General features: G+C 40.2%; 1 protein-coding gene across 1 annotated transcript in view; it reads left to right on the top strand.

Annotated features, from left to right (window-relative positions):
• LOC106569071 (BMP/retinoic acid-inducible neural-specific protein 3-like) overlaps nucleotides 1-26238 on the top strand; it is a 107574-nt gene extending 81336 nt beyond the window's left edge. Inside the window, exons 7-8 of the mRNA XM_014140029.3 lie at nucleotides 18845-19067; nucleotides 20560-26238. Of these exons, the coding sequence (XP_013995504.1) occupies nucleotides 18845-19067; nucleotides 20560-21679 (1343 nt within the window). The 3' untranslated portion in view covers nucleotides 21680-26238. The remainder of the gene's footprint in view (nucleotides 1-18844; nucleotides 19068-20559) is intronic.
• The last annotated feature ends 789 nt before the right edge of the window (nucleotides 26239-27027 follow it).

The following is a 27027-nucleotide window of genomic DNA, read 5'->3' as shown; positions in this document are numbered from 1 at the left end:
TTAGAACTAACATAGAAATAGACTAACAAGAACATAGCCCAACAAACCACGAAACACTCTAAACAAACACCCCCTGCCACGCCGTGACCAAACTACAATAACAAAGAACCTCTTTTACTGGTCAGGACGTGAGACCTTGGTCCATAGATGCCACATATCAAATTTTGTGCAGATCCGTCATTCGGTGCCAGAGGAGTAGTGTTTTAAGTAGTGATGGAGGAAAAATCGATACAGTTACATATCTCAATATTATTTTGGACAATATTTGTTGTTGTTATTGCTATTTAGCGTCAGCTAGCGCTAGTCAGCTGTCCCTGCGCCAAAACGCCGGTATTTTTCATCCTATAGCTTGTTATTCGTCCACTTTTTAAATAGTTTGTTTATACCACTTTTATTTACATGACGGATCAAAACTCATTTTCTCAAACTCTCTTGTCTCTCTGCATCAAACGTATAGAGAGGAATATGTTTGGAACATCAAATTGCAATAGAATCTCAATATCGAATTGCAGTACATATAGAATCGTGAGAATCTTGTTATTCGCAATACATATCGTGTTGGCACTTAAGTATCGTGATAATATCATATTGTGAGATCCAGAGGTGGCACCACAGGATAAAAAATGGTGGCGCAAAATGTTTATGTGTCTTATCTTGGGCCTGGAGCTTTTCCTGATCTCAGGACTTGGTCAGGTAAAAATCTGGGTCCTATTTGTAGGCTATGACAAAAGATTAGTATTATAGATAGCTTCCCTTTTCATCTGTGCAATGACTACAAGGCCTTTGGTTTTTCTTGTCTGGTCATGTGAATTGGAAACACTCCTGGTTATTATTCATTCTGAATCTGATATCAAAAGAGCCAGAGACAACAACTTTGATGGACAACATACTCTGTAGTTTAGTGAACTACTATAGGTGGGCTAAGCGTTATGCAAAGAATGGTTACAATATCTTTAAATATTAATTTCACTCCATACACACACAATGTTAAGCAGTGGACTTTGAAAAATAGATAAGACAGGTAGGTTTCAATGTAAAAAAGTATCAGATTTGTTCATCTGGTTACAGTGATCTTCTGCAATTATTAATTCTGTAAGGTTTATGTAAGGCAGGGTTATATTTAACACTACACACAGTAGACTTTGTAACAAAGAAAGGTTTTATGTGTAAGTAAAAAAAAAAAATACTAACCTTGTGTTGCTGTCCTGGTCTCCATCTAGCCCACCAGAGGTTGGTTTCCCTGGTACTCACTGTAGGAACTGATTGCCTGTAAAATCCATATTGAAATCATTAAATCAACTATCAACACATTCATACAAAATAATATCCCTATTTTCATGAAGCAGATTTTATTGAATGTCACTCATTTAATTGCACCCTATTCTAACCAAAGCTGCATAACCAGTTCATATCAGTAGGTGTCTCTTTTAGGGTTGGGCGGTATCCATATTTTCATACCGTCAGTGTACACAGGGGGCGCTATTTCTTTCCAAACGTTAAAAAAATAACAAAAATAACAATTTAGGCAGCAGGGATCTTGATCCAGGATGGGATTGATTGTCTCCACTGTAACCAAGAAGCTTGATCTTACACATGCCAAAATCACCTTTCGCGTGCCCACAGTATGCACTTTACTCCACATCCACTACAATAGGATAGGAAAACAACCTGAGCATGCAACCCCCGAGCTTCAGGGTGCCCCAAAATAATATGCCAACGAACATTACTGGACTAACAAACTGGCTAACTAACCTTTTCAGAACTTCAGTATTCATTGGCCTTGGGTAACAGCAGCAGATCGTTTCATCTTCTTTATCATTCTAGATTATTTTAGAAGATGATTAAACTGCTTTTATTAACTTCTTTCCTTAACACATTTATTGTTTTCCATTAAAAAGTGTGTTCGCCCTCTCAAGAGGCAGGCAACCAGGCAGGCAGGAGAGGACGGTTTCCACTAGGATAATGCACCCACAATGTCAGATTCCACGAGGATTCCACAGACCCGAGATGAGCGTGAGCGAAGAAAGAAACCAAGCCCAGAGTCAAACAACGAGGTGCTGGTGCAACAAAACATAGTTGTTGAAAGGCTCTGAAAGCTGTAGCTAGGAGACCACTGTGACTGACAAGTGAATTCACCTGTCGCAGCGAGTGTGGGGGTTACTGCGTGAAATCCCAGGGACAAGGTTGTATTCACTAGACAAAACTGAGGCAAAAGGGCTGACATTGAGGAAGGTTCTAGGTCAACTTGTCCAATTAGAAACACCCGCTTTCTTTTCTGTAGAAAAACGTTTTTCTATGACGTGAACTAATGAATATGTCTGGTAAACACATTCGGTGCTGCTGCTTTGAAAGTACTGCGGCAAATGCTGTCTTGCCACTAGTTTTCCCCTAGTGTTTTTCCGAAAATTCTAAATTGCGGAAAATCCATCATGGTGGACCTTATGGGTCCTTCAGGCAAATTTGTTCCTTGTGAGGAGAGGGACCTTTGTACTGAATTGCAGGACCCTAGGTCAGACAGGGTGAGGTTAAACATCCTTAAAGGTTAAACATCCTAAGCCTTACCATCTCACAGGAATTTGCATGGGAATGTGCCATTACGGAAAAAGAAGAAGAATAACCAATGCCAACAAATACAATAGGGTTTCCCCCAGCTTTGCTGCTTGAACCCCTAAAAAAACAGTTTATTGTACTGAAGGCCTTTGCAAGCAGGGTTAACGAGTATGTCCCAAATGGTACTCTATTCCCTATGTAGTGCACTACTTTTTATTGGAGGCCTATAGGAATAGGGTGCATTTTGGGATGCAGATTATGTCCTCCTTGGGCATAAGGAATTAAATCATTGAAAGGCTCCGCCCAATGTTTCATACATAACGGCTCTCATTAGTAAAGCAATTTCTACCCAGATTTTTTTGACTGACAATGCAAAATCAGTCTCTCACGCTGGCACCCAGGCTAATCTAATATTAGTTGTATAGTTATATAGTCAAATGAGTTACACTTGACTGTATGTAAATCTGCAACGTACAAGCATTATGTAAATCTTAACAGGTTTACCTTCTTGGATCTATTTTTTTATCCGACAAAAAGGACCTGTCAACATCTCCTTTTAACAACTGTGAAAGATGTGCAGCGCTGTAAATTCAGCCTGTAAAAGTCAAATATTCTCTTAGTGTTAGATTCACTCTCCCTTCATGATACAGTGCAAATCGCTTAATTGCCACAATGGTTCCATTATGTTAATTAAAAACATGCCTTCAAGTAACAGAGTTATTCGATACATGGTACCACCTACAAATAGTCTTGGCACTGCTTCCCCATCAAGAACTGCCAATTGAAATTTCACTGATGGCTTGCCCGTTTCTGCTTTTATTACCTAAATAAAGCATGCACTGGAAGTGGTTAGATGTGTCGCATGCACATTTTGAATGTGACAGATTTGTAATAACAAAAATACTTCTCCAGAAATGGATTTCTTTGGTTCAATAGCTGGCAACACTTCCAAACATCGTTGTATTTATTCAGGGGATTATTTCAGTGGATTACATTTGTCGGATGAACAAAACATCACTTTATATCACCAAGGACATCCATGCATCTTCAATATTTAGCATTTTGTACATGTCTTAGTGTTTGACTGATTTGTATTGTTTTTTTATCCCTACATTTTGACTGAATTAGATTAGAATGTGAGATGCGTATCACACACTGATTGGATGATAACACTGTCATAACGAAGATCAAGCATCATGTGGACACATTCAGGTAGATACTCCATCCACAGCACAATAGTGCTTGACCATCAGCCAAACCAATGTAATGCATATAGCCACAGAATTTAGCTATAATCTGCCATGTAAAAAACATTAATTTGCAAGATACATAGTCTATGTACTTGTAGACGTTGCATGTTGCACATGCCAGTAATATGATTGGAGCTATAATTCTACCATGAACTTATGCTGATACAGTGCCACACGGATAAACACCTTGTAATCGTTAGTATACAGACTAAGAAATTGGGTCTAGCTTCACACAAACACTACACACAAGGCACTGGATTGAATAAATCTTCAGGTCAAAGATGAGGTTTGCCAAAAGTTGAAGTTCTGAGTGTGCCACAAAGATCTGGAAATATGCACCCATTGTATTAATAGTTCTCTCTACACATTGGGGAATCGTGAGTTGAATAAAGCAGGGCTTTGGGAATAGTTCCCTTTGGGATGCTTCGATCCCTGTGATTTTGTATTCTGTGCAGACTTCACATGTTGATGCCGGAGGCACGTGATTTTGCTTACATGATCAGAGACCATGCAGCACACGTCTGCCTTAAATCATACAGCAGTGGCAGCAAACACTTTTAGAAAGGGTACTATATTTCAAAAGAGTCCAGAATTTTTTGTAAGTTGAAGATCATTTAGGCTACTGCAATTGTATACAATAAAAAGCTTTAAAATGCTATTTAGAGAACAGCAAAAATGACCCTTGCCGTTATCACCTTGGCTGCTGTAGGTTCATTCACCTCAGTCGATCTACAAACACATAGCCTATTAGCTATACAATTGTAATGTTATACCCCTGAAAGGGAGGATATGAGAAATGATTCACGCTGACAAATAGCATCAGCGACAAAACAAACAATCATGACATTTTTAGAACTGTATTATTTGTATTTTATTTAAATTCCTAAATTGTTTGATAAGACTCTCTCTCTCTCGCATTGCAGCCTGCCTCAGCCTTACCACTGAGTGCCACATCACTGTCTGTCTCCGTAACCTACTCTCTGAAATTCTGAGAATTTAGTAGCATATTTTTTTGCTACTTCTAAGGTAGGCTCCGTTTAACATTAGCGTCTTACTTCATCCTTCTAGCTGGCTAAATAATACTAGTCAGACACCTTCAACATTACTGAAATATACAGTTGAACTTCACAATTCCTGACATTTAATCCAAGTAAAAATGCCCTGTCTTAGGTCAGTTATGATCACCACTTTATTTTAAGAATGTGAAATAATAATAGTCAGAATAATAGTAGAGAGAATTGTCACGGATGTCGTATGAAGGAGACCAAGGCGCAGCGTGCGTATCGTTCCACATCTTTATTTATATGTGAAACTATGCAAGACATACAGTAAACAAAACAACAAACCGTGATGAAGAGGTGAAACATGCACTAACTCAAAATAATCTCCCACAAACACTAGTGGGAAAAACAACAACTTAAATATGATCCACAATTAGAGACAACGATGACCAGCTGCCTCTAATTGGGAATCAGAAAAAAGAACATAGAAAACTAGACAAAAACCAACATAGAAATAAATAAACTAGACAAAAAAAACAGTCATGCCCTGACCTACTCTATACCATTGAAAAATATGAGCTCTCTCTGGTCAGGATGTGACAAGAATGATATATTTCAGCTTTTATTTCTTTCATCACAAGTTGACATACACTCAATTAGTATTTGGTAGCATTGCCTTTAAATTGTTTAACTTGGGTCAAACGTTGCGGGTAGCCTTCCACAAGCTTCCCATAATAAGTTGGGTGAATTTTGGCCCATTCCTCCTGACAGAGCTGGTGTAACGGAGTCAGGTTTCTAGGTCTCCTTGCTCACACGCTTTTTCAGTTCTGCCCACAGATTTTCTATAGGATTGAGGTCAGGGCTTTGTGATGGCAACTCCAATACCTTTACTTTGTTGTCCTTAAGCCATTTTGCCACAACTTTGGAAGTATGCTTGGGGTCATTGTCCATTTGGAAGACCCATTTGCGACCAAGCTTTAACTTCCAGACTGATGTCTTGAGGTGCTGCTTCAATATATCCACATCATTTTCCTACCTCATGATGCCATCTATTTTGTGAAGTGCACTAGTCCCTCCTGCAGCAAAGCACCCCCACAGCATGATGCTGCCACCCCCGTGCTTCACGGTTGGGATGGTGTCTTCGACTTGCAAGCTTCCCCCTTTCTCCTCCAAACATAGCAATGGTTATTATGGCAAAACAGTTCTGTTTTTGTTTCATCAGACCAGACGACATTTCTCCAAAAAGTAAGATATTTGTCCCCATGTGCAACTGCAAACCGTAGTCTGGCTTTTTTATGGCGGTTTTGGAGCAGTGGCTTCTTCCTTGCTGAGCAGCCTTTCAGGTTATGTCGATATAGGACTCGTTTTACTGTGGATATAGATACTTTTGTACCCGTTTCCTCCAGCATCTTCCCAGGGTCCTTTGCTGTTGTTCTGGGATTGATTTGCACTTCTTGCACCAAAGTACGTTCTTCTCTAGGAGACAGAACGCGTCTCCTTCCTGAGTGGTATGACGGCTGCGTTGTCCCATGGTGTTTATACTTGTGTACTATTGTTTGTACAGATGAACGTGGTACGTTCAGGCGTTTGGAAATTGCTCCCAAGGATGAGCCAGACTTGTGGAGGTCTACAATTCTTTTTCTGAGTTCTTGGCTGATTTCTTTTGATTTTCTCATGATGTCAAGCAAAGAGGCACTGAGTATGAAGGTAGGCTTTGAAATACTTCCAAGGTACACCTCCAATTGACTCAAATTATGTCAATTAGCCTATCAGAAGCTTCTAAAGCCAAGACATAATTTTCTGGAATTTTCCAAGCTGTTTAAAGCACAGTCAAATTAGTGTATGTAAACTTCTGACCCACTGTAATTGTGATACAGTGAGTTATAAATGAATGAATCTGTCTGTAAACAATTGTTGGAAAAATTACTTGTGTCATGCACAAAGTAGATGTCCTAACCGACTTGCCAAAACTATAGTTTGTTAACAAGACATTTGTGGGGTGGTTGAAAAACAAGTTTTAATGACTCCAACCTAAGTGTATGTAAACTTCCGACTTCATCTGTAAGTCTCTACCGGAAGCTAGCCACCTGACTGACTGACCGACCTACTGTATTTATAAGCAACTAGTTACCAGTTGTGCACTCATTCTCCGAGAGTCAGTTTGTTTATTTTGCGGATGTCTGGAGACATGGCAGGAGTCGCTGGACAGTTTTAAAATTGCAGGACAGTTTTAAAACAGCAGCAGACACCTGCTCTCTAAGCCTATTTCTGTCACGGCTGTCTGAAGAATGGGACCGAGGCGCAGCGTGTGTATCGTTCCACATTTTATTATAACTGTGAAACTATGCAAGACATACAAATAAACTAACTAACAAAACAACAAACCGTGACGAAGAGGTGCAACATACACTTACTCAAAATAATCTCCCACAAAACCTAGTGGGAAAACCAACAACTTAAATATGCTCCCCAGTTGTCCCTTGTGGCTCAGTTGGTAGAGCATGGTGTTTGCAATGCCAGGGTTGTGGGTTCGATTCCCACGGGGGACCAGTATGGGGGAAAAAATGTATGAAATGTATGCTTTCACTACTGTAAGTCGCTCTGGATAAGAGCGTCTGCTAAATGTAAAAAATGTAAATGTAATTAGAGACAATGATGACCAGCTGCCTCTAATTGGAGATCATCCCAAAAAAAACATAGAAAAACAGAAACTAGAACCCCACATAGAAATACAGAAACTAGACAAAACCCCCTGACCTACTCTACCACAGAAAATAAAAGCTTTCTATGGTCAGAACGTGACAGTACCCCCCCAAAGGTGCGGACTCTGAACGCAAAACCCTAAACAACAAAAATAAACAGGGAGAGTTAGGGTGGGTGTCTAATGTCGGTGGCGGCTCAGGTGCAGGACGAAGAACCTTCTCATCCCATGGATCCTCCTGCATCGGAGGCGGTTCTGGTGCGGGACGGTTTGGGGCGTAGCCCCCGCTCCGCCAGCTGATCCCTCCGCTTTCGTGTCACCAGACCGTGGATCATCACTGGAGGCTCTGGACTGCAGACCGCTGCTAGAGACTCTGGACTGCGGGCTGCCTCAGGAGGCTCCGGACTGGGAACTGTCGCTGGAAGCTCTGGACTGGGAATGCGCACTGGAGGCCTGATGCGTGGGGCTGGCACAGGTGGCGCCAGACTGGTAACACGCAGCTCAGGGCGAGAGCAGGAACAGGACACCCCAGACTGGGCAGGCGCACTGGAGGCCTGATGCATGGGGCTGGCACAGGTGGCGCCAGACTGGTAACACGCAGCTCAGGGCGAGAGCAGGAACAGGACACCCCAGACTGGGCAGGTGCACTGGAGGCCTGATGCATGGGGCTGGCACAGGTGGCGCCAGACTGGTGACACGCACTTCAGTGCGAGTGCAGGGCGCTGGCACAGGACGCACTGGGCTGTGAATGCGCACTGGAGAAACATGATTCCTGACAGGTCACACGCTCCCTCAAGCGAGTGCGTGGAGGAGACACAGGACGTACCAGACTGGGGAGGCGCACTGAAGGCCAGATGCGTGAAACTGGTGCATATGACACCGGACTGGTGTCACCCTCCTTAACATGCCCGCTCTGCAGCGCTCTCAATGCTAACACCTCTCTGTGGAATCTTGCGTCGAGTTCCTCACTCGTCTCCCTGACTGGCTCTGGTTCACCCCTCAGCTCTCCATGGTAAGCACGAGGAGTTGGCTCAGGTCCCAAACCTGACTCCACCAAACTCCCTGTGTGCCCCCCCAAATTTGGGGGGGGCGAGCTGCCTCTCGGGCTTCCGTCGTTGTCGTGCTAGTTCCTCGTATTGTCGCCGTTCCTCTCTCGCTGTCTCCGCCTGCTTGCCTTGATGGTATAACGCCTCGTAATATCGCCATTCTGCTCTCGCTGCTTCAATCTCCTCCTTTGGACGGCGATACTCCCCGGGCCTTGTCCAGGGTCCTGCCCCATCCAGGATTTCCTCCCAGGTCCAGTCCTCCTGACCACGCTGCTTGGTCCGTTGGTGGTGGGAGATTCTGTCACAGCTGTCTGAAGAATGGGACCAAAGCTCAGCGTGTGTATCGTTCCACATTTTATTATAACTGTGAAACTAAGCAAGACATACAAATAAACTAATGAACAAAACAACAAACTGTGACAAAGAGGTGCAACATACACTTACTCAAAATAATCTCCCACAAAACCTAGTGGGAAAACCAACAACTTAAATATGATCCCCAATTAGAGACAACGATGACCAGCTGCCTCTAATTGGAGATCATCCCAAAAAACAACATAGAAATACAGAAACTAGAACCCCACATAGAAATACAGAAACTAGACAAAACCCAACATAGAAAAAAGAAACTAGAACCAACATAGAAATAAATAAACTAGACAAAACCCCCTGTCACGCCCAGACCTACTCTACCATAGAAAATAAAAACTTTCTATGGTCAGAACGTGACAATTTCAAACACCAGTTGAACGTTGCTACTCTCTTGATCAACTTTCTGTCATGCGACATACTTTCTTGCTCAATTGAATACATAAACATTGTGAGTAAAACTTTCCCCGTCTCTATTTCTGGCATGAAAGTAATCCATCGTCAAACTTGACCAGTAGCTCAACGAAGTAGAACAGATGTGTGAAGAGGTCTTCTGCTGAAAGATAGGAGAGACAATGGCAGTTCATCTTCTACTATTGTTCACTCTGTGTGCCTGTTCATATAGGTGCATCAAATCCACATGGGGTAATCTAGCGTGGTTAGAAGATCCTTCAGCTCAGACTCCATTTCTCACCAGGATCGCCTGCAGAGAGCCATTGTAACAAATGGCACCGTTTTCCCTATATAGTGCACTACTTTTCACCAGAGCCCTATGGAGCCTGGTCAACAGTAGTGCACTATAGGAAAAAGGATGAGATTTGGGATGCATGCATAAAGTGTTCAGGGGAAAGGACCACATGCCCACTGTACAAAGGCAGCTGGAGGTGCATTACATGTCTCTGGGGGGTGGCTTGTGTAATGTAGACTCTCCCTTCCTACTTTCTCATTTCCTAGAATCTTTGCTCTCCCAAGGGACCCTTTCTGAGAATGTAGTTATGGGGATAGTATTAATCCTTCCTCTCTGCCTTAAAGAGATAAAATCACTGCCTAGGTGAAGGTATAGCTTACATACAACTCCCTCTCTGGGAAAATAAGTTTATAATATTTTCTGCCAAACAGGAAATATTGCTACAGTATGTTGTAATATGAGCGGGTTTTACTTACATACGTGTATAACTTATACTTTTTTTGACTATATTGGTGGTTTGTTGTAGCAAATTGAGCTAGTTGTAAACTTAAATGTTTTTGCCGAAACAATGTAATTGAAAAACTTTAAACTGATGTCAGGGAAAATCTGTGAGTACAGATCAGCTCAGTAGCGAATAACAATGAACTGCTTTCTGTCTGTTTGCGACCATATGCATTCAACATGGACAGTTTGTGATGCCAAGGGTAGTCTCCACTGGCTCAATTAGATTCTGACTCACTCTGTCGAGTCCAGCTCATCAAATGTCATAGTACTAAAATGAGGATCTCATTAACAGTATTAAGCAGTTCATTTTCAGGTCTTTATAAAGGCAGTTTTATAAACACTAGCTATTTGTGTGTGACTAATATGTGGGCTGGTCCACCACAAGATTACAATGGCCAAATGTTACTTATTAGTCCAAATATGTAATAAAATAAAAATCGATGTAATTTATATTTTTATTGCAAGTAAATACCAAGACAGCTGTCTGTGCATGTCTATCAGAAGATAAAGTTGAATGTGAATGTAAGTGTAGTAGAGTTGTGTAAGTTCAGTGGGACAGCTACCCATCAGGACAGTAGAAAACGCCCTTCATACACTGAAGTTGAAGAGGTATTAAGAGTCCTTCATTACTCTGAATTTAATTTAAACAAAATGTGGTATTCATATATTCACAATACCCTGTTAACGACACTAAGCTTTGAATTATTTTTCTATGTTTTAAAGGTTAAGCAAAAAGAAAAAGTCAACTCAGTACATATAGCACTTTGGAATGGCTCAAATGAACACCGTGCCAGCCACGGTACAGCAAGTCTCTCCCAGGTTGGTTCTTCCCTCTTGAGCTACTAAGCCCTAAGCCCATTGATAAATGTACTGTGCGACATAAGCCTTGCAAACATTTCTATCTTTACTTTGCCCAAGGCCCAAAGAAATTATAGTATGAGGAGAGACAAAACTTCCTTAAATTCCCTACCCTGAGAGCAACGATTTATAGATTGCTACAAGCTCTTCATTGTCAGTGAAGTTTTACCTATAATTGCTATTACATCGCCATAGGACACTGTCTCGGAGCAAGGTACTCTCATATTATTGCACTGCTGAAATACAAGTAAATGTACTGTGATCGATAAATAAAGACAAAAATTAGCATTTGTGGACCACGTATGGTTCATATGTGAGGGCTGAGGAGCAAGGTCACTGCTTCCTCTTATTCCCGCATGAAGAAAAAATTAAGATTTACTATTAGAAAATGAATCGTGAATGGCATGTCAGTCAGAGGCAGTCTCCAGATTAGAGTAGTGACTTGGATTTCCTAAACTGTGTCCCAAATTAGACCCTATTCCCTATATAATTCACTACTTCTAACCAGAGCCCTATGTGCACTGATCAAAAGTGTTGCACTAAATAGGGAATAGGGTGCCATTTGGAATGCAGCCCTAGTCTCCACTGTTAATTTTCATAGGCCTTTCAACCTGCCCAGTAAGTCTTATCACAATCTAGTTTAAAAGTGTGAGTTCAATGTAGTTCAAACTCAGTGGTACAGCATAAGTTAAGAAGTAATACTATTTTTGAAACATAAATCAAAACCCAGATACAACTTAATAAAAATCACAAGATAAGATGTGGGTCATGGGGGGGAGGGGTCAGCTGCCTTCTACGGCAGCAATTTAAAAGCACCAGAAAATCAACTTGGAAAGTAATACAAGGTGAACATTCTGTGGAATGAAACAAAGCAAGTGCACACCTAAAAGATGTTTGAGGGAGAAGAGGGAAATAACATGATGTGAGTTTCCTCTGGTCTCCCATGGAGGGAAAGCAGTGGAATCAATGAACAATGATTAAAATAGGGAGATGCTGAGTCACATGTAGGCTAGCTTTGTCAATCACAACTCTAAGACTATTTAAATGATTGACAATATTACATGTCCGCCTTACAAATAATCCTTCTGCCATAAAGGGAATTTAAAGGTAATGTTTGGTATATAAAACAGATCAGTTTAAACGACGCTCTATCTGTAAGTGGGAGCATAGTTAAATCCAATCTGTCTTCATCTAACTGGGCCATCTGAGTTCCTTTATACAAACAACCTTGATAACGCCCAAGGTTAATACATTTTAATATCCAGAACCATCAAATACAAAACATTTTTATTGTAATGTATGAGAATTCTAATGTTTACCTGGTCCTAATTAACTGACTTGCCTAGTTAAATAATGGTTAAATACATTTAAAAAAAAAATGTAACTTAACTCTTAACCCTAACATTAACTCTAACCTTAACACCTACCCCTAAACCACATCCTAGCTAACGTTAGCCACAACAAATTGGAATTCATAACATATCGTACGTATTGCAAATTCGTAACATATTGTATGAATTGCAATTCGTAACATATCATGGAAATGGATGATGGACATCCACAAATGAATACATACCATAACATAACATACTAAATTGAGTGTCACAGATTTACATACAGAATAGTACAAAATATTCTGAGACCAGATTGACTGTACACTGTCTCATTCCAACTGCGGCCTGTTGGTGTAACATACTGGAGTGTACTGCTTTCATGCTGTAGGAGCAATGAAACAGTATATTCTTGATACGCTCCCTTGGTCAGGTTAGAGAAACTGGTGCCCAGCTCCAATATATGACTCAGCTCAACATAATCTCCTCAGAAATGTACCCAAAGCATCGGCTTTGGTAGATGGATAGCAGGCGATATCTATGGCACTTAAAGTACATATTTTGTGGGCAGTATCTCTCACAATGCATTGCTCACAAAGTATAAAAATCATTCTTTTCAGGCAAGTATTCTGAGAAACACAGTGAGCTCCAAAAGTATTTGGGACACATGTTTTATTGTTTTAGTTATGTACTCCAGCACTTTGGATTTGAAATGACTATGAGTGTAAAGTGCAGACTGTCAGCTTTCATTTTAGGATATTTAACATTTAAGTCATTTAGCAGACTTTCATCCATATCATGTGAACCGTTTAGAAATTACAGCACTTTTTGTACATATTCCCCCCAATTTAGGGGACCAAAAGTATTGGGACAAATTCACATAAATGTGTATTGAAGTATTTGGTCCCATATTCATAGCACGCAACTACTACATCAAGCTTGTTAATCTACACATTTGTTGGATGCATTTGCTGTTTGTTTTAGTTGTGTTTCAGATTATTTTATGCCCAATGGAAGCAAATGGGAAATAATGTATTGTGTCATTTTGGAGTCACTTTTATTGTAAATAAGAATAGAATATGTTTCTAAAGACTTCTACATTAATGTGGATGCTACCATGGTTATGGATCATCATCCTGAATTAATTGTGAATAATGATGAGTGAGAAAGTTAGACACACAAATATCATATCCCCAGGACATGCACATCTCTCACCATTACAATAACAGGGGAGGTTAGCATTTTGGGGGGGTATGATATTTGTGCTTTTGGAGCTCACCGCAGCTGCTTGGAAAATACGGAATGATTGAACCCCTCATGTTCACTCAATCTATTATTCAGGTCTGATCTCACCGCATGACTGGAAAAAAATATTACATCTTCAAACAACCATGCTAAATAACTTGTGGGCTTACTAAAGCTTCTAGTGTTACCCTCTCTGTTGTCAAAGTTGACCTGGCAAGAGTAATTTAATACTTTTTCATGCCTATTCATAATACACAAAAGGAGTTTGATATTTCTCTTGGCAACAACAAAAAGACAGTTTTTGAACATGGCCAAATGTATACGTTTCTAAACTCACGTGTACAGTATATCATTATCAAAGGAAACAGTTATCAAGCATCTGTAGATCTTTCCTAAGAAATCATAAGGCCATCTTGAGGTTGTGACATTCCGTCTTGCTACACACGTTAGCCTTAAAGCTGGAATTCTTAATGGTGAAACTGCCACATGTTTTTGCGATATCACAACAAAGATGTTTCCGCAAACAACAAACACAGCAGCATATGTACTGCACTTCTTTTTTACCTTGATGCGTGACACTCCCCACCTTAAATACTGAATTATCTGAGATTTTTAGATCAAGAGCTAGAGTCGGTGTCAGGTTTTTATGTTTCAGCACTGTGAGAAAGACCCAGCGTTCGGAGTTTACTGTGAGGAGGCAACGAAGCAGAACTGATTTCTCTTTTCCACCGTGAGGCTTTTATTAGCAAAAGTGAAGATAGTCAGCAAAATGTACAAGTATTTACAAACATAATAAACTGTATCAAATAGAGCTCTTCAAACCAAACCCAGGCTACAATAACACCTGGAAACTCAGCAGCATGCCAACCTGTTCCCTGTCTCGCAAACGAAGGAATGACGGGGTTTAAATTCCAATACCTATGATACAACCAATGAGAACAAGCCAATTCACATTATGATCAATTAACATTCAACAGCATGAAATAACATCTAAACGTCTTCAGATAATACACACGAATAACCTTGAGCACACATATCAATTATAGTGCAACCATTCTTTTAGCATAAATACAATCTGGGATAAGAACATGTACGTCCACCCGAGATAAGACATTTCCGCTATACCCATACACTGAATAAACCATGCGCACTTGAACGCAACCCATTGCCTGTCAATTCTCTGGAAATGAACAGATAACCCTCTACGAACAACAAGGTAATAATTTACCAAAAGGACATCGCTAACCCCACATTATACAATTCATAAATGCATGTGTTTATCATAAACCATTAACCGTTTGCAATTTTGGATTATTGATAAAAGCATGTCTTTGGATTATGTGACTAATATCATAGGATGATCGTCACAAACACCAACCTTGGAAAGAGGAATCATTGTAGTAGTGGAGATTGATCTTCTTTAAGAGTTTGTGAAACCTTATAGCATGGCAGTGGTGTTTGTCCATACTAAAATCACCCGCCAGAGTTCAATAAGCAGAAATCTGATAGCATTGCTTTCCCAACTGTGTGTGCAAAGGCCAAATATATTTATTGTTCAGGCTTTACCAGCACTGACAGAAAGTGAGGTGCATTTCTCATATGAACAATGTTCATATATATGTTCAAGGCAAAATATTGATTTCTTGAAGAAAGGCTCTTGAAAATATAGTAAAACCACAGTATTCCTTGAGCCTAGGTGAAATACTTGTTTATCTGATGGAAAAGCTGCAAGTCTCACATTAAGAAAGTGAATGGCTGTTCAGACAGCATTATGTTACTTTGTGAGTTATCCAACAGAGAGACAATTATAAGCCATTTACAAGGCAATAGAGCTCAACTATCAATGCAAACCAGAACCTGTCATTGGGTAAGATTATACAGTTTGTGTTGCTTTCTCCAACTGTCAAATCAAACACAGTGCTTCCGCTCATCATTATTTGGCTGTGGGCTGGGAGTAATACATATTTGATCTATGGTTTTACATAGTGATTCTTAGGCTTTTTGGATTGGTTAATAATATAATCTAAAAACATACTTTTCAGTCTAGTTAACTGCAGCCATATGTGATTCCATGGCAGTGCCTTTAGTTAGATAAAAAAGTGTTTACCTGATTAGTCATTGAAGTTCATGTATGTATCACGTTTAAGGTATGACCCAGATGCAGACAGTTGAAGAAACAAAAGTTTATTCCAACCAACAGGAGCAGGCAAACGACAGGTCAAGGCAGGCAGGGGTCAATAATCCAGAGAGGGTGTAAAGGAACCAGAACGACAGGCAGTCTCAGGGTCAGGGCAGGCAGGGGTCAATAATCCAGAACTGTGGGGTAAGATACAAAAACGTCAGCCAGTCACAGGGTCAGGGCAGGCAGAACGGTCAAAACCGGGAAGGACTAGAAAACAGGAGCAAGAAACAGGCAGGAGCAGGGAAACAAACGCTTGTAGGTTTTACGAACACAACAAAATGGCAACAGACAAACAGAGAACACAGGTATAAATACACAGGGGATATTGGGGAAGATGGGCGACACCTGGAGGGGGGTGGAGACAAGCACAAGACAGGTGAAACAGATCAGGGTGTGACAGTATGGTGTCCTAGCTTATACATTTTACAGCTTATCTCAAGTGGTACGATCTCATTCTGAAGGGATTTCTTAATTCATGTTTAGAAAATTGGAGGAGTCCTTAAGGGATTAGATTAATCTCTAAACAAAAGCATCTATTAAGATATTAACGTAACGTTAATTAGTCCAGTTCCGTATCACAATATATGCCACAAGAAAGCCATCAAAGTATCCATCAACTAGTTTATTTGCACATGATGATGTCTTTCCAATCTGATACAGATTGCATTTTCCATGCTCAGTCTGAGCGCAACAAGATCCCCCTAAATATCTAATATTTCAGAATCTGATATTTCAGAATCTGATTCGGAGAGAAAGGGAAAGTGTTTTTCGTAGTCCTGTCTCTGGAATATAAAGTGTTGAAAAATGCCATAGAAGAATTGGAACCTTGTTCATAAAGAGCTAACATCAATTGCAGTAGTTCCTACAGATAGTTTACCATTCCCGACAAGTTTTACCTTGTAACAAGTGCCGACTTTATGTCAGTGTACCATATAGTGTGTGCATTCTAACTATAATGTCAAATATGGTGGAAGCACTGTATAGTAGTTGCCGTCAAAGTGCCACAAGCAACCATTTGATGTCTTTGCGATGATGGCTTGACAGCCATGTGTCACTGTGTTTTCCACTTGAAGTATTCCAGTAGGAGTAGAATACACATGGAAAGAAAAAAGAAGACATATGTTTGAAGGAAGGATGGTAAACTTAGATCTCTTTAGCAATATGTGTATAACTTCTACAATCAAAGAAATGGAAGAGTTGTGGGGAATCCAAGGGGGATTCCTTAAAGATTCAACTCTGACAGGTGCAGTATTCAGTAACAACATTATTTATTTGATTTACTAAGCATAATCCATTGAGAAATGGGAAGATATCTCACTGTACTCCAGGCAGACGACATCTGCTCTGGAATGTATTGCAACATACAACTCAAAGACACAAGCTTTATGGCAGAGCAATGTCCTCATTTAAAATAATGGCTTCACCCTCACTAATATAAAATGATAGTTGCAGCGCTGCCATGCAAAACCATGATTCAAAATACTTGTTTTTGAGCTAAATGAACAAGCCGAGGCAGCCATCAGTTTCCTGTCCGTTCTCTTCATGGTCATATGAATCACTAATAAGCCCAACAGAATGAGAATGGGCTGTGTCCATTATGGAAAATAACCTCATCCCTTTATCTGACACATTTCGAAAGGCCGATATTGTCCATCAATTTGAACATAAAGTCATAAATGCCAGAAAAAGGGGAATAGACTGACAAATTCCTTTTGTGTGCTGTGAATCCTAATGATCATTCAAACGGCCTGGGTTATACAGTGCATGTGGAGGGTAGCAGAGGAATTGATCACTCCAGTTATTGGTCAGGCAGAGACTCAATGGCTGCATCCCAAATGGCACCCTATTCCCGCCCCCATGCTCCCTGTTAAAAAGTAGTACACTACTGTATAAAGGGAATAGGGTGCCATTTGGGATGCAACCAATGTTTCACTTCTGTATGTGGGTGAGCCTGACAAGCAGCAAGCTATAGGGTACAAGCAAGGTGAAAGATGCGGTTTTTATTCGATGATATTACCACTAGATAGCCTTGGCTTGTCCGGTGGGTGGTTAGAATGCGTAAGTGCATGCTAAGAAGATGTGTTATTTGATGTGGGCATAATGTAGTGTCTAACCACATATAAAATCAGCAAGTACAGTGCCTCCTTGTGTCAGATGAAAGTAGGTAACCATAAGGGCATAACATCTCTGATTGCCTTGTACCAGATATGTAAGTAAGGCAGTTATATACTTACCACTGCTTATTCTGTTTTCCAAAAAAAGGGACGTAGTGTTTGTCAGAGCACCAAAGTGCACCATAACTGCATGTGATCATATGCCGACAACAGAGTCATCTGGTAAGGTTTTTTCACTGGCAGTTCCTCTGGTGTAATGCCCATGTCAATAAATAATTATGCAGGATATCTATCGAGATAGAAAGCAATTAAATAATTGACTACTACCATTAACAAACAAAGCATTTAACACTGAACACACTAAGGGATCCATCGATCCAAATACCTATTGCTACATCACATGCATTTCAAATTGATAGTATGAATAGATGTGACACCGTGAGCCTGATGTGTAAAACAATTGAGCCGTTGAATGTGCTAAACTAACACCGTAATGCCAAAGCTAATGTTATCAAACGAATCTGGTGTTGGCTCTGGGAGCCCGAGGTAGTTCACTCAGGATCATTGAGCACTGTTAATGTCCTGAGCCCGTCAGTGCACTGCAAATTCACTCACTTGCATTATGCCAAAAGTAGCACATGGGATAATAGAAGCTCCAGCCCCCATAACAATTGCAGGTCTCACCCAGTTGGGCATTGTAAAAAAAGTGTCTTCATTGCAGTGATTTGATAGGATACCTCATGTCAGCTGCATGGGTAGACAACTTGCCTAGAGCATAAGTAGGAAGTCTCTGCATAGTTTAAATTAGCACAGTATCCCAAGAATATAAATACCAGGAGCTGTCCATGGTAGATTTAGGGATATGGACCATAATTGCACAATAAAAGATACCATCCATAATGTAGTGAAGAATATGTAGTGTATTGATGGATATGTGAAATGATTGACTTTCTGTTAAATAAAACACAAATCTTATTTTCTTGTGATTGTTTCTCAATTTCTTAGATGAATTCAAGGCCTTCATGAAAAAACTACCAACAGACCGTTTTTTAAACACATCCTTGGTATTCAAGTTTTGGGCAGCAGATGCAGCTCTCCAGAGGCGCTACATCCAATTGGAGAGCAGCACCAATTTGATTATTGGGAAAGCCCAGAAGATTGTGAGGAAACTCTTCTCTCTGAGCAAGCGATGTCCCAAACTGCCAAGGATCAGCCTCCCAAGAGAAAGGTATGATAATGGGAACATCACATGCTCTCAAATCATTCCACAAATAGATTATAATATCTGCCGCATCAGAGATGAAAACGTCTTTATATTGGCTTTTGAACATCTTACACCTACTTTAAATTACATTAATTATTACATAGAACCACTTACAACCACTTCATGGCATTTTATCACCAGTTTGTGTCCTCTTTTATATCAAGTAATTTGACCAAGCAAAGTAATTTTATTTGGGTTAGGTCTTAATACTTTTCCCTATAGTTAAAATAGTACACCCTTAATCACATATACATGGTTGAGTTGTCTGTCATTTAGAGGCAATTTGGTATCTGATGCTGTGCGAAAACCAGGCCAAGCATCTGAAATGAAATAGAGACAGAGCTGTTTAGTGTCTCCACCCTGATTGAAGGGGTCTGGGTGATGTGAGGTCTGCGGTGGCATGTCTGTAATCAAGTGCTCTTAGAGACAACAGGTTGGTGTGAACCACTTGCCCACTGAACACATTTCTGTGACAAGCACTACCTCTGGCTGTCATTCACTCATTAAACTCTGTTCAAACAAATAACAACAATCTATTCAGCTCAGCTGAGCCAGAAGATTTCTTCTACATCATCATCATGTGCTATATAATCCCTCATTTTGGAATGCATGTCTGCGGAAAGGAAAACGTTGCATATTTCAGCTTTATGTAGTGCAATTCCCAATACAGAACCGGTTGAGGAAAACTCGTCTTTGCAGAACCAACTCCAACATAGTGCTTAGTAGAAAGTTACAGCAAAGTACACAATTGTTAATTTATTTACAATATTTGTGTTTTTTTCCCTCAAATGTGGTTGCTCCAAAAATATCTCATCCTACCAATACATAATTCATGAACATACACTTAAGCTCAAATTCACTTTATAGTGAACATTAAGTGTAGCACGTAAAATCTAATAAAATCAAAGAATACATTAGCTATGACATATTAGTACTTAAAAGAACAATCCTTCATAAGTATGTTGTGCCGGTTCTGGAACATGCTATGCATAACTCTGGAAGACACCTATCCTCCAGAGTAAACTGAACAGCTGGAAGTAGGATATTCTGCGTAGGGTTCTTGGTATTCTTCTGAATCCCTAAGACGGACGCCCACATCAATCATTATTTGGCACTCACTAAATGGGATGATGTTAAGTGAAAGTTAAAACATCGTCTTCACTTATGTCCTTTATGCACTCTTCCTCTATCCTTTCTGAAGGCTACAATAGTGTTAGTCAAAGGAAAGGTAATTTGATTAATGAATGAATGCATTTATTGATAATGAAGGGCACTTATAAAGCTTTTTAAGTAAAGATGATTCCAAAGTCAAATTATGTTTTTGAAAATAATTATGTTAATCTTAATAACAAATGTGACTACTGATGTTTGCAGAGAACACATTACGCAAATGTCTCCCTTCTTGTTACGAATTAGCTTATTTCATTTACCTAATATTCTGCTCTTTTCTCTTTAGGACACCAGGATTTTGGTTGAACAGGGCCCAGTCACTCCTGTACTGCAATGAGCATGGAGTCCTGGGCACGTTTTCAGAGGAGGTGCAGAGCTGCACCTGCACTGCAGAGCACAGTAGTGCCTGCCAGGGGACAGTACCCTGTGTGGTCGGAGAGGGGTCATCCTGCCTCTCATGTGGCTCAGACAACATCACACGCTGTGGCTCCTGCCACCTTGGCAACATCCTGCACCTGGGCTCTTGTCGGCCCAACATAGCAAACTCTCTGGACCACTACCTGAACATTGACTTTGACATGCCGGATGCAGAGTTCAAGTACCTGCTCCAGCGGCTGGACAGTCGCATGGAAGTCCATGCCATCTACATCAGCAATGACGTGCGTCTGGGCAGCTGGTTCAACCCAGCCTGGAGGAAACGCATGCTCCTCACTCTAAAGAGCAACAAAAACAAATCCAACCTCATTCATATGCTAATGGGAATCTCATTCCAGATCTGCTCTACTAAAAACAGTACCCTGGAGCCTGTGCCTGCCATCTATGTCAACCCATTTGGGGGTAGCCACTCAGAGAGTTGGTTCATGCCTATCAACCAACAGGACTTCCCAGACTGGGAAAGAACTAAGGTGGATGCCTCTCTGCAGTGCTACAACTGGACATTGATGCTGGGCACTAAGTGGAAGTCCTTCTTCGAGACGGTGCACATTTACCTGCGCAGCCGCATCCTGACCGATGACCCCACCGTCAACGAGACCCTTTTCTACGAACCCCTGGACCTGGATGACCACACGTCCAACCTGGGCTACATGAAGATCAACAGTCTCAAGGTGTTCGGCTACAGCATGCACTTTGACCCCGAGGGCATCAAAGACCTGATTCTGCAGCTGGACTACCCTTACACGCAAGGCACCCAGGACGCAGCCTTTCATATGCTGCTGGAGATGAGAGACCGCATCAACCGGCTCTCCCCGCCTGGATTGCAGCCATTGGACCTCTTTTCATGTCTGCTCCGCCACAGGCTCAAGCTCTCCACTAGTGAGGTGGTGCGCATCCGAGACTCCCTCCAGATTTTCAACTCCAAGCTGCCCAATTCCTCAGAGGCAGAGCTGGGCCAGTTGTGCAGCTAGCTCAGTCTAAATTAGAGTCCAGAGAGTGCTGTGCTGCACTGCTGGTTACTCTTTAGTCAGTTGCCAATTTATCCATCTGGTTTGGAAAACATGTACATATATTTCTCTGAGATGTCTAGAGCATTCCATTACACTGGCTGACAGAGCTTGGAGTGTGTTGGCTCTGTTGGATGTGGAGTGATGTCATGACAACAGATTTTGCTTTGCACAGAGTTTTTAATATAAAGAGCGAGGAACTGAGTTTGGAAAAGAATTGCTCTGGATTGTTCATCTGTTGGCAGGAAGTTGAGGAAACAGAAGAGGATTTCCCTTTCTAACGCTTTTTTCTTTGGTTACAGAATGATTTCATTTGAAAGAGTCTGATGGGCTGAATGAGTTGATTATGCATAAAGGGATAGTTCAACCAAATTACAAAATGATACATTGGTTTCCTTATCCTGTAAGCAGTCTATGGACAAGGTATGACAGCAATCCATGTTTTGGCTTAGTTTCCCTGGCACTGTTTCCACATGCTAATGTTTTGGAATTTGTTGCAGAAATCTCATTCAAGTCATGGACCGATATTAGCATTTTTCACGCATCATGTCCAAATCTTCTTAAAGTATCTAAAGTTGAATATAAAGCCCAACAAAGTCACTTATAGATGAGTTTAACATGATGCACAGAAAATTCTAATATCGTTCTCATGACTTTCTGCCACAAATGCTAAAACGTTAGCATGTGGAAACTGTGCCAGGGAAACTAAACCAAAACATGGATTGCTGTCATTCCTTGTCCATAGACTGCTTACAGGGTAAGGAAACCAATGTGTCATTTTGTAATTTGGGTGAACTATCCCTTTAATGGTTTATTATGATAATCATCCCCAAAAATGTTATCCTTGCCTTTCCATTTTATCTGGCGTTCAAAATCCTGTAAAATATGTATTTGTGCTTAAAATTTGGTTGGGAAGCCCAATAGTAAATATTTCTATTTATTTATTCAGCAACATTACTATACCAAAAGAAGCTGAACGTAGTGGCAAAATGAATGGTTAAAATGTCTTAAATGTTGAAATATCTTTTTTGAGAGGATTTCAAAAGGTCTGTGGATACAGCTGTGTACATATTGCTCCATCTAAATCTAGATGTGGAAAGTACACATTGCTTTTTAGATAACCAAGTGCAAAGACCAAAAAAATATTTGTAACAAAATAAAATCATGCCTTATGATGGAGAATCAATGTTCAGATAAAAAGCACATTCAGCTGAGTGTTTCATTTTCAGGCTAGATCTTTTGAATATACAGTTGAAGTCCAAAGTTTACATACACTTAGGTTGGAGTCATTAAAACTCGTTTTTCAACCACTCCACACATTTCTTGTTAACAAACTATAGTTTTGGCAAGTTGGTTAGGACATCTACTTTGTGCATGACACAAGTACATTTTCCAACACTTGTTAACAGACAGATTATTTAACTTATAATTCACTGTATCACGATTTCAGTGGGTCAGAAGTTTACATACACTAATTTGACTGTGCCTTTAAACAGCTTGGAAAATTCCAGAAAATGATGTCATGGCTTTAGAAGCTTCTGATAGGCTAATTGACATAATTTGAGTCAATTGGAGGAGTACCTGTGGATGTATTTCAAGGCCTACCTTCAAACTCAGTGCCTCTTTGCTTGACATCATGGGAAAATCAAAATAACTCAGCCAAGACCTCAGAAAAACAATTGTAGACCTCCACAAGTCTGGTTCATCCTTGGGAGCAATTTCCAAATGCCTGAAGGTACCACATTCATCTGTACAAACAATAGTATGCAAGTATAAACACCATGGGACCACGCAGTCGTCATACAACTCAGGAAGGAGACGCGTTCTGTCTCCTAGAAATGAACATACTTTGGTGCGAAAAGTGCGAATCAATCCCAGAACAACAGCAATTGACCCTGTGAAGATGCTGGAGGAAACAGGCACAAAAGTATCTATATCCACAGTAAAACGAGTCCTATATCGACATAACCTGAAAGGCTTCTCAGCAAGGAAGAAGCCACTGCTCCAAAACTGCCATAAAAAAGCCAGACTATGATTTGCAGTTGCACATGGTGACCAAGATCAGACTTTTTAAAGAAATGTCCTCTGGTCTGATGAAACAAAAATGGAACTGTTTGGCCATAATGACCATCGTTATGTTTGAAGGAAAAAGGGGGAGGCTTGCAAGCCGAAGAACATCATCCCAACTGTGAAGGACGGGGGTGGCAGCATCATGTTGTGGGGGTGCTTTGCTGCAGGAGGGACTGGTGCACTTCACAAAATAGATGGCATCATGAGGATGGAAATTATGTGGATATATTGAAGCAACATCTCAAGACATCAGTGAGGAAGTTATATCTTAGTCGCAAATGGGTCTTTCAAATGGACAATGACCCCAAGCATACTGCCAAAGTTGTGGCAAAATGGCTTAAGGACAACAAAGTCAAGTGATTGGGGCGGCCATCACAAAGCCCTGACCTCAATCCTTTAGAAAATGTGTGGGCAGAACTGAAAAAGTGTGTGTGAGCAAGGAGGCCTACGAACCTGACTCAGCTCTGTCAGGAGGAATGGGCCAAAATTCACCCAAGATATTGTGGGAAGCTTGTGGAAGGCTACCCGAAACGTTTGACCCAAGTTAAACAATTTAAAGGCAATGCTACCAAATACTAATTGAGTGTATGTAAACTTCTGACCCACTGGGAATGTGATGAAATAAATAAAAGCTGAAATAAATAAGTCTCTCTATTATTCTGACATTTCACTTCCTTAAAATAAAGTTGTGATCCTAACTGATCTAAGACAGGGAATTTTTACGAGGGTTAAATGTCAGGAATTGTGAAAAACTGAGTTTAAATGTAGTTGGCTAAGGTGTATGTAAACTTCTGAATTCAACTGCATTTTTGAAACATAACACCACTTTTTTGGAATAGACCAACTGTATTTGCATTCTAATGAGTACACCGTATTGTGGATCTTACCTGTAAATGTCAGTCACAATTCCAGTTCAAAGGTGTTTTTTAGCTCAAACCTTTATTCATTTTATTCACGATAGGCCTACATGTTGAAACTCAAATGAATATGTGCTGGAGGACATACATTTTTGTTGGTATAATATTACATCTGGATATGTTTGAAATATTTTACACTGATTGTGATGGTTCAACAATTTGCCGTACTGCTATGGTATCTCCATTTCATATGTTAAAGTACTATTTTGTCTTTCATTACCTACAAAACATACACCTTGAGTGAAAAATGGCTGTCATAAATCTACTACTGGAATAGCTGTGTTTCTAGGATTTATCAATTGTACCATTTGACAAGAGTGAACAAGGAACCTTTGGTCTTGACAAAGAAGACATATTTAAATGTCCCTCTTCACTGTACGAATCCTCTGTGTCTCTAATATATAAAGTGCAGCATTTGCAAGGTAAAAAAACCATTTACAAGGTTGTCACAGAGCACGGGAACCAAACACACATTGTCACATCACATAAAACTCACTGTGCCTCTGAACAACCTGGGAAAAACCTCAGACTATTTTAATAAGATGGGAGTCACAAACACAGAGTTTATAAATAAAAGTGATTTATCTTGGTGTCATCAAGAAATCAGCTCTCGCCCTTCAGCTAATCGCCAGGACAGTGGAGGAAACCCAATCAATCAAGGAGGGTCTATTATGCTGTGTAAACTTTTCAAACATTCCCACAAGAAAGGGAGTTGGCTATTTTTCTCCAATGATTTATGATGTTTTGAGCGTCCAATAACTGCATTAATGTTGTGGAATTGCTGAAATAAAATGAGGTGTTGTGCTTGGATTCTTTTTTTGCCTGTACATGTGTAGGTCATGTAGTAAAGTCATCAATTACCATTTGAATCATGAGTTTGGGGAAATGTTAGAAATACAAATTGTCTGGAGAATAGATTTGAGAGAGAGAGAGAGGCTATGAACATTATCAACAACAAATAAATGTACTATTGCAATTTCATTACTATGGACATTATCATATAATAGAGACATTAAACTTTCCACTCCACTGCACATCCACTTGCATATCAGTCTGAAATCTAAGCATGCAAAGGAATGCATAAACTCTCCTTGACTTGATTGGCTAGCCTCTCATTACATGATAAATAGTATACACTGAGTACAGCAGAGGATTTGAAAGAGCATTTATTTGCCATTTTGTTTGTTGCCTCTGACTGCCTCAGTCCGTAAGACAGTAACTGACAGTTAAGCATGGCTGGCAGCACACGGCACTTATCATACCACCCAGATGTTCTTCTTTCTGACTTTGTATTATTTTATGTCAATCAGTGGTGTGCATTTCTTCAATTTCATCCCGTTCTGCCAAATTGCACTTCTTTTTACATTTGCTGCACTTCATTGTTAAAGGCGGTCGTCCTTGAGCTTGTTATGGCCACCATGTACCTGGCTGGAAAGCCCTTTTCATGTGTGCTCTATCTAGTTTTCATTGGTGATAGGATGCCTGGTATGTAAATATCCCTGTGGAAATAAATGGCCTTCTGTAATGCCAACACTGTCACTTAGCAGTGGCTTGTTTGCCTGGTGTGCAAGTCTTGGGACTGGTGCCAACGTCCTTAGGCCTCAGAGAGGCATGACCTCACTATTATGGTTTATTACTCTGGTTATTTGATATGTGGGGGACATCTTTCTTTCCACATGTAGAACGACCTTAGCTTTTCAATGGTAATGATATGAGAGAATGGCACCACTATAAGAAGTGTAATCATTACAGTTGATTTTAATATCATCTTTAGCTGAATTTATTTAATTCAATTTTGGATGTTGTCGGTATTGCTTTTATCAAAATCAAACTAAAATACCTTTCAGAAGACTTACACACAGGATAAAGGTAATAGTTACATGGTTAAAAGATTTGAACAAGTTGTAATTACTTACAGTTATCAATGATATACTGTATCTCTGATACAACTTGAGTTATAACATGTTCCTATATTTCTACCATGTTACTACTACCTACTCCTTTATATTGTGCTGTAAAGTACATTACTTATGGGGTTGATGCCAAAAGCTTTCCGAGAGCCATTCAAGAAATAAGCAACAAACTCTCTGTATGTTAAAACTAAATGAACAACTTACTGTTTCAGACAGAATTAACCCAAGCAGTTTTTCTGTACAGTATGAAAGGTAATTGTCTTTGGGAAAATGAACAAATATTTCCTAAATGCCTTCAACTTCTGTACATTTATAGAATGAGATGTGGTTTTGCCCCTAAAAGCTACAAATGTTCAGAACCAAAGTGCTGAATGTAAATATTCTTGGGTTGACTACATCCACTTTTATCAGA

The sequence above is a fragment of the Salmo salar genome, chromosome 14 (assembly GCF_965601325.2).
Source record: "Salmo salar chromosome 14, fSalSal1, whole genome shotgun sequence".
NCBI lineage: Eukaryota > Metazoa > Chordata > Actinopteri > Salmoniformes > Salmonidae > Salmo > Salmo salar.
The sequence above is the reverse complement of the archived record's forward strand: the minus strand, read 5'-3'. Positions and strand labels throughout refer to the sequence as shown.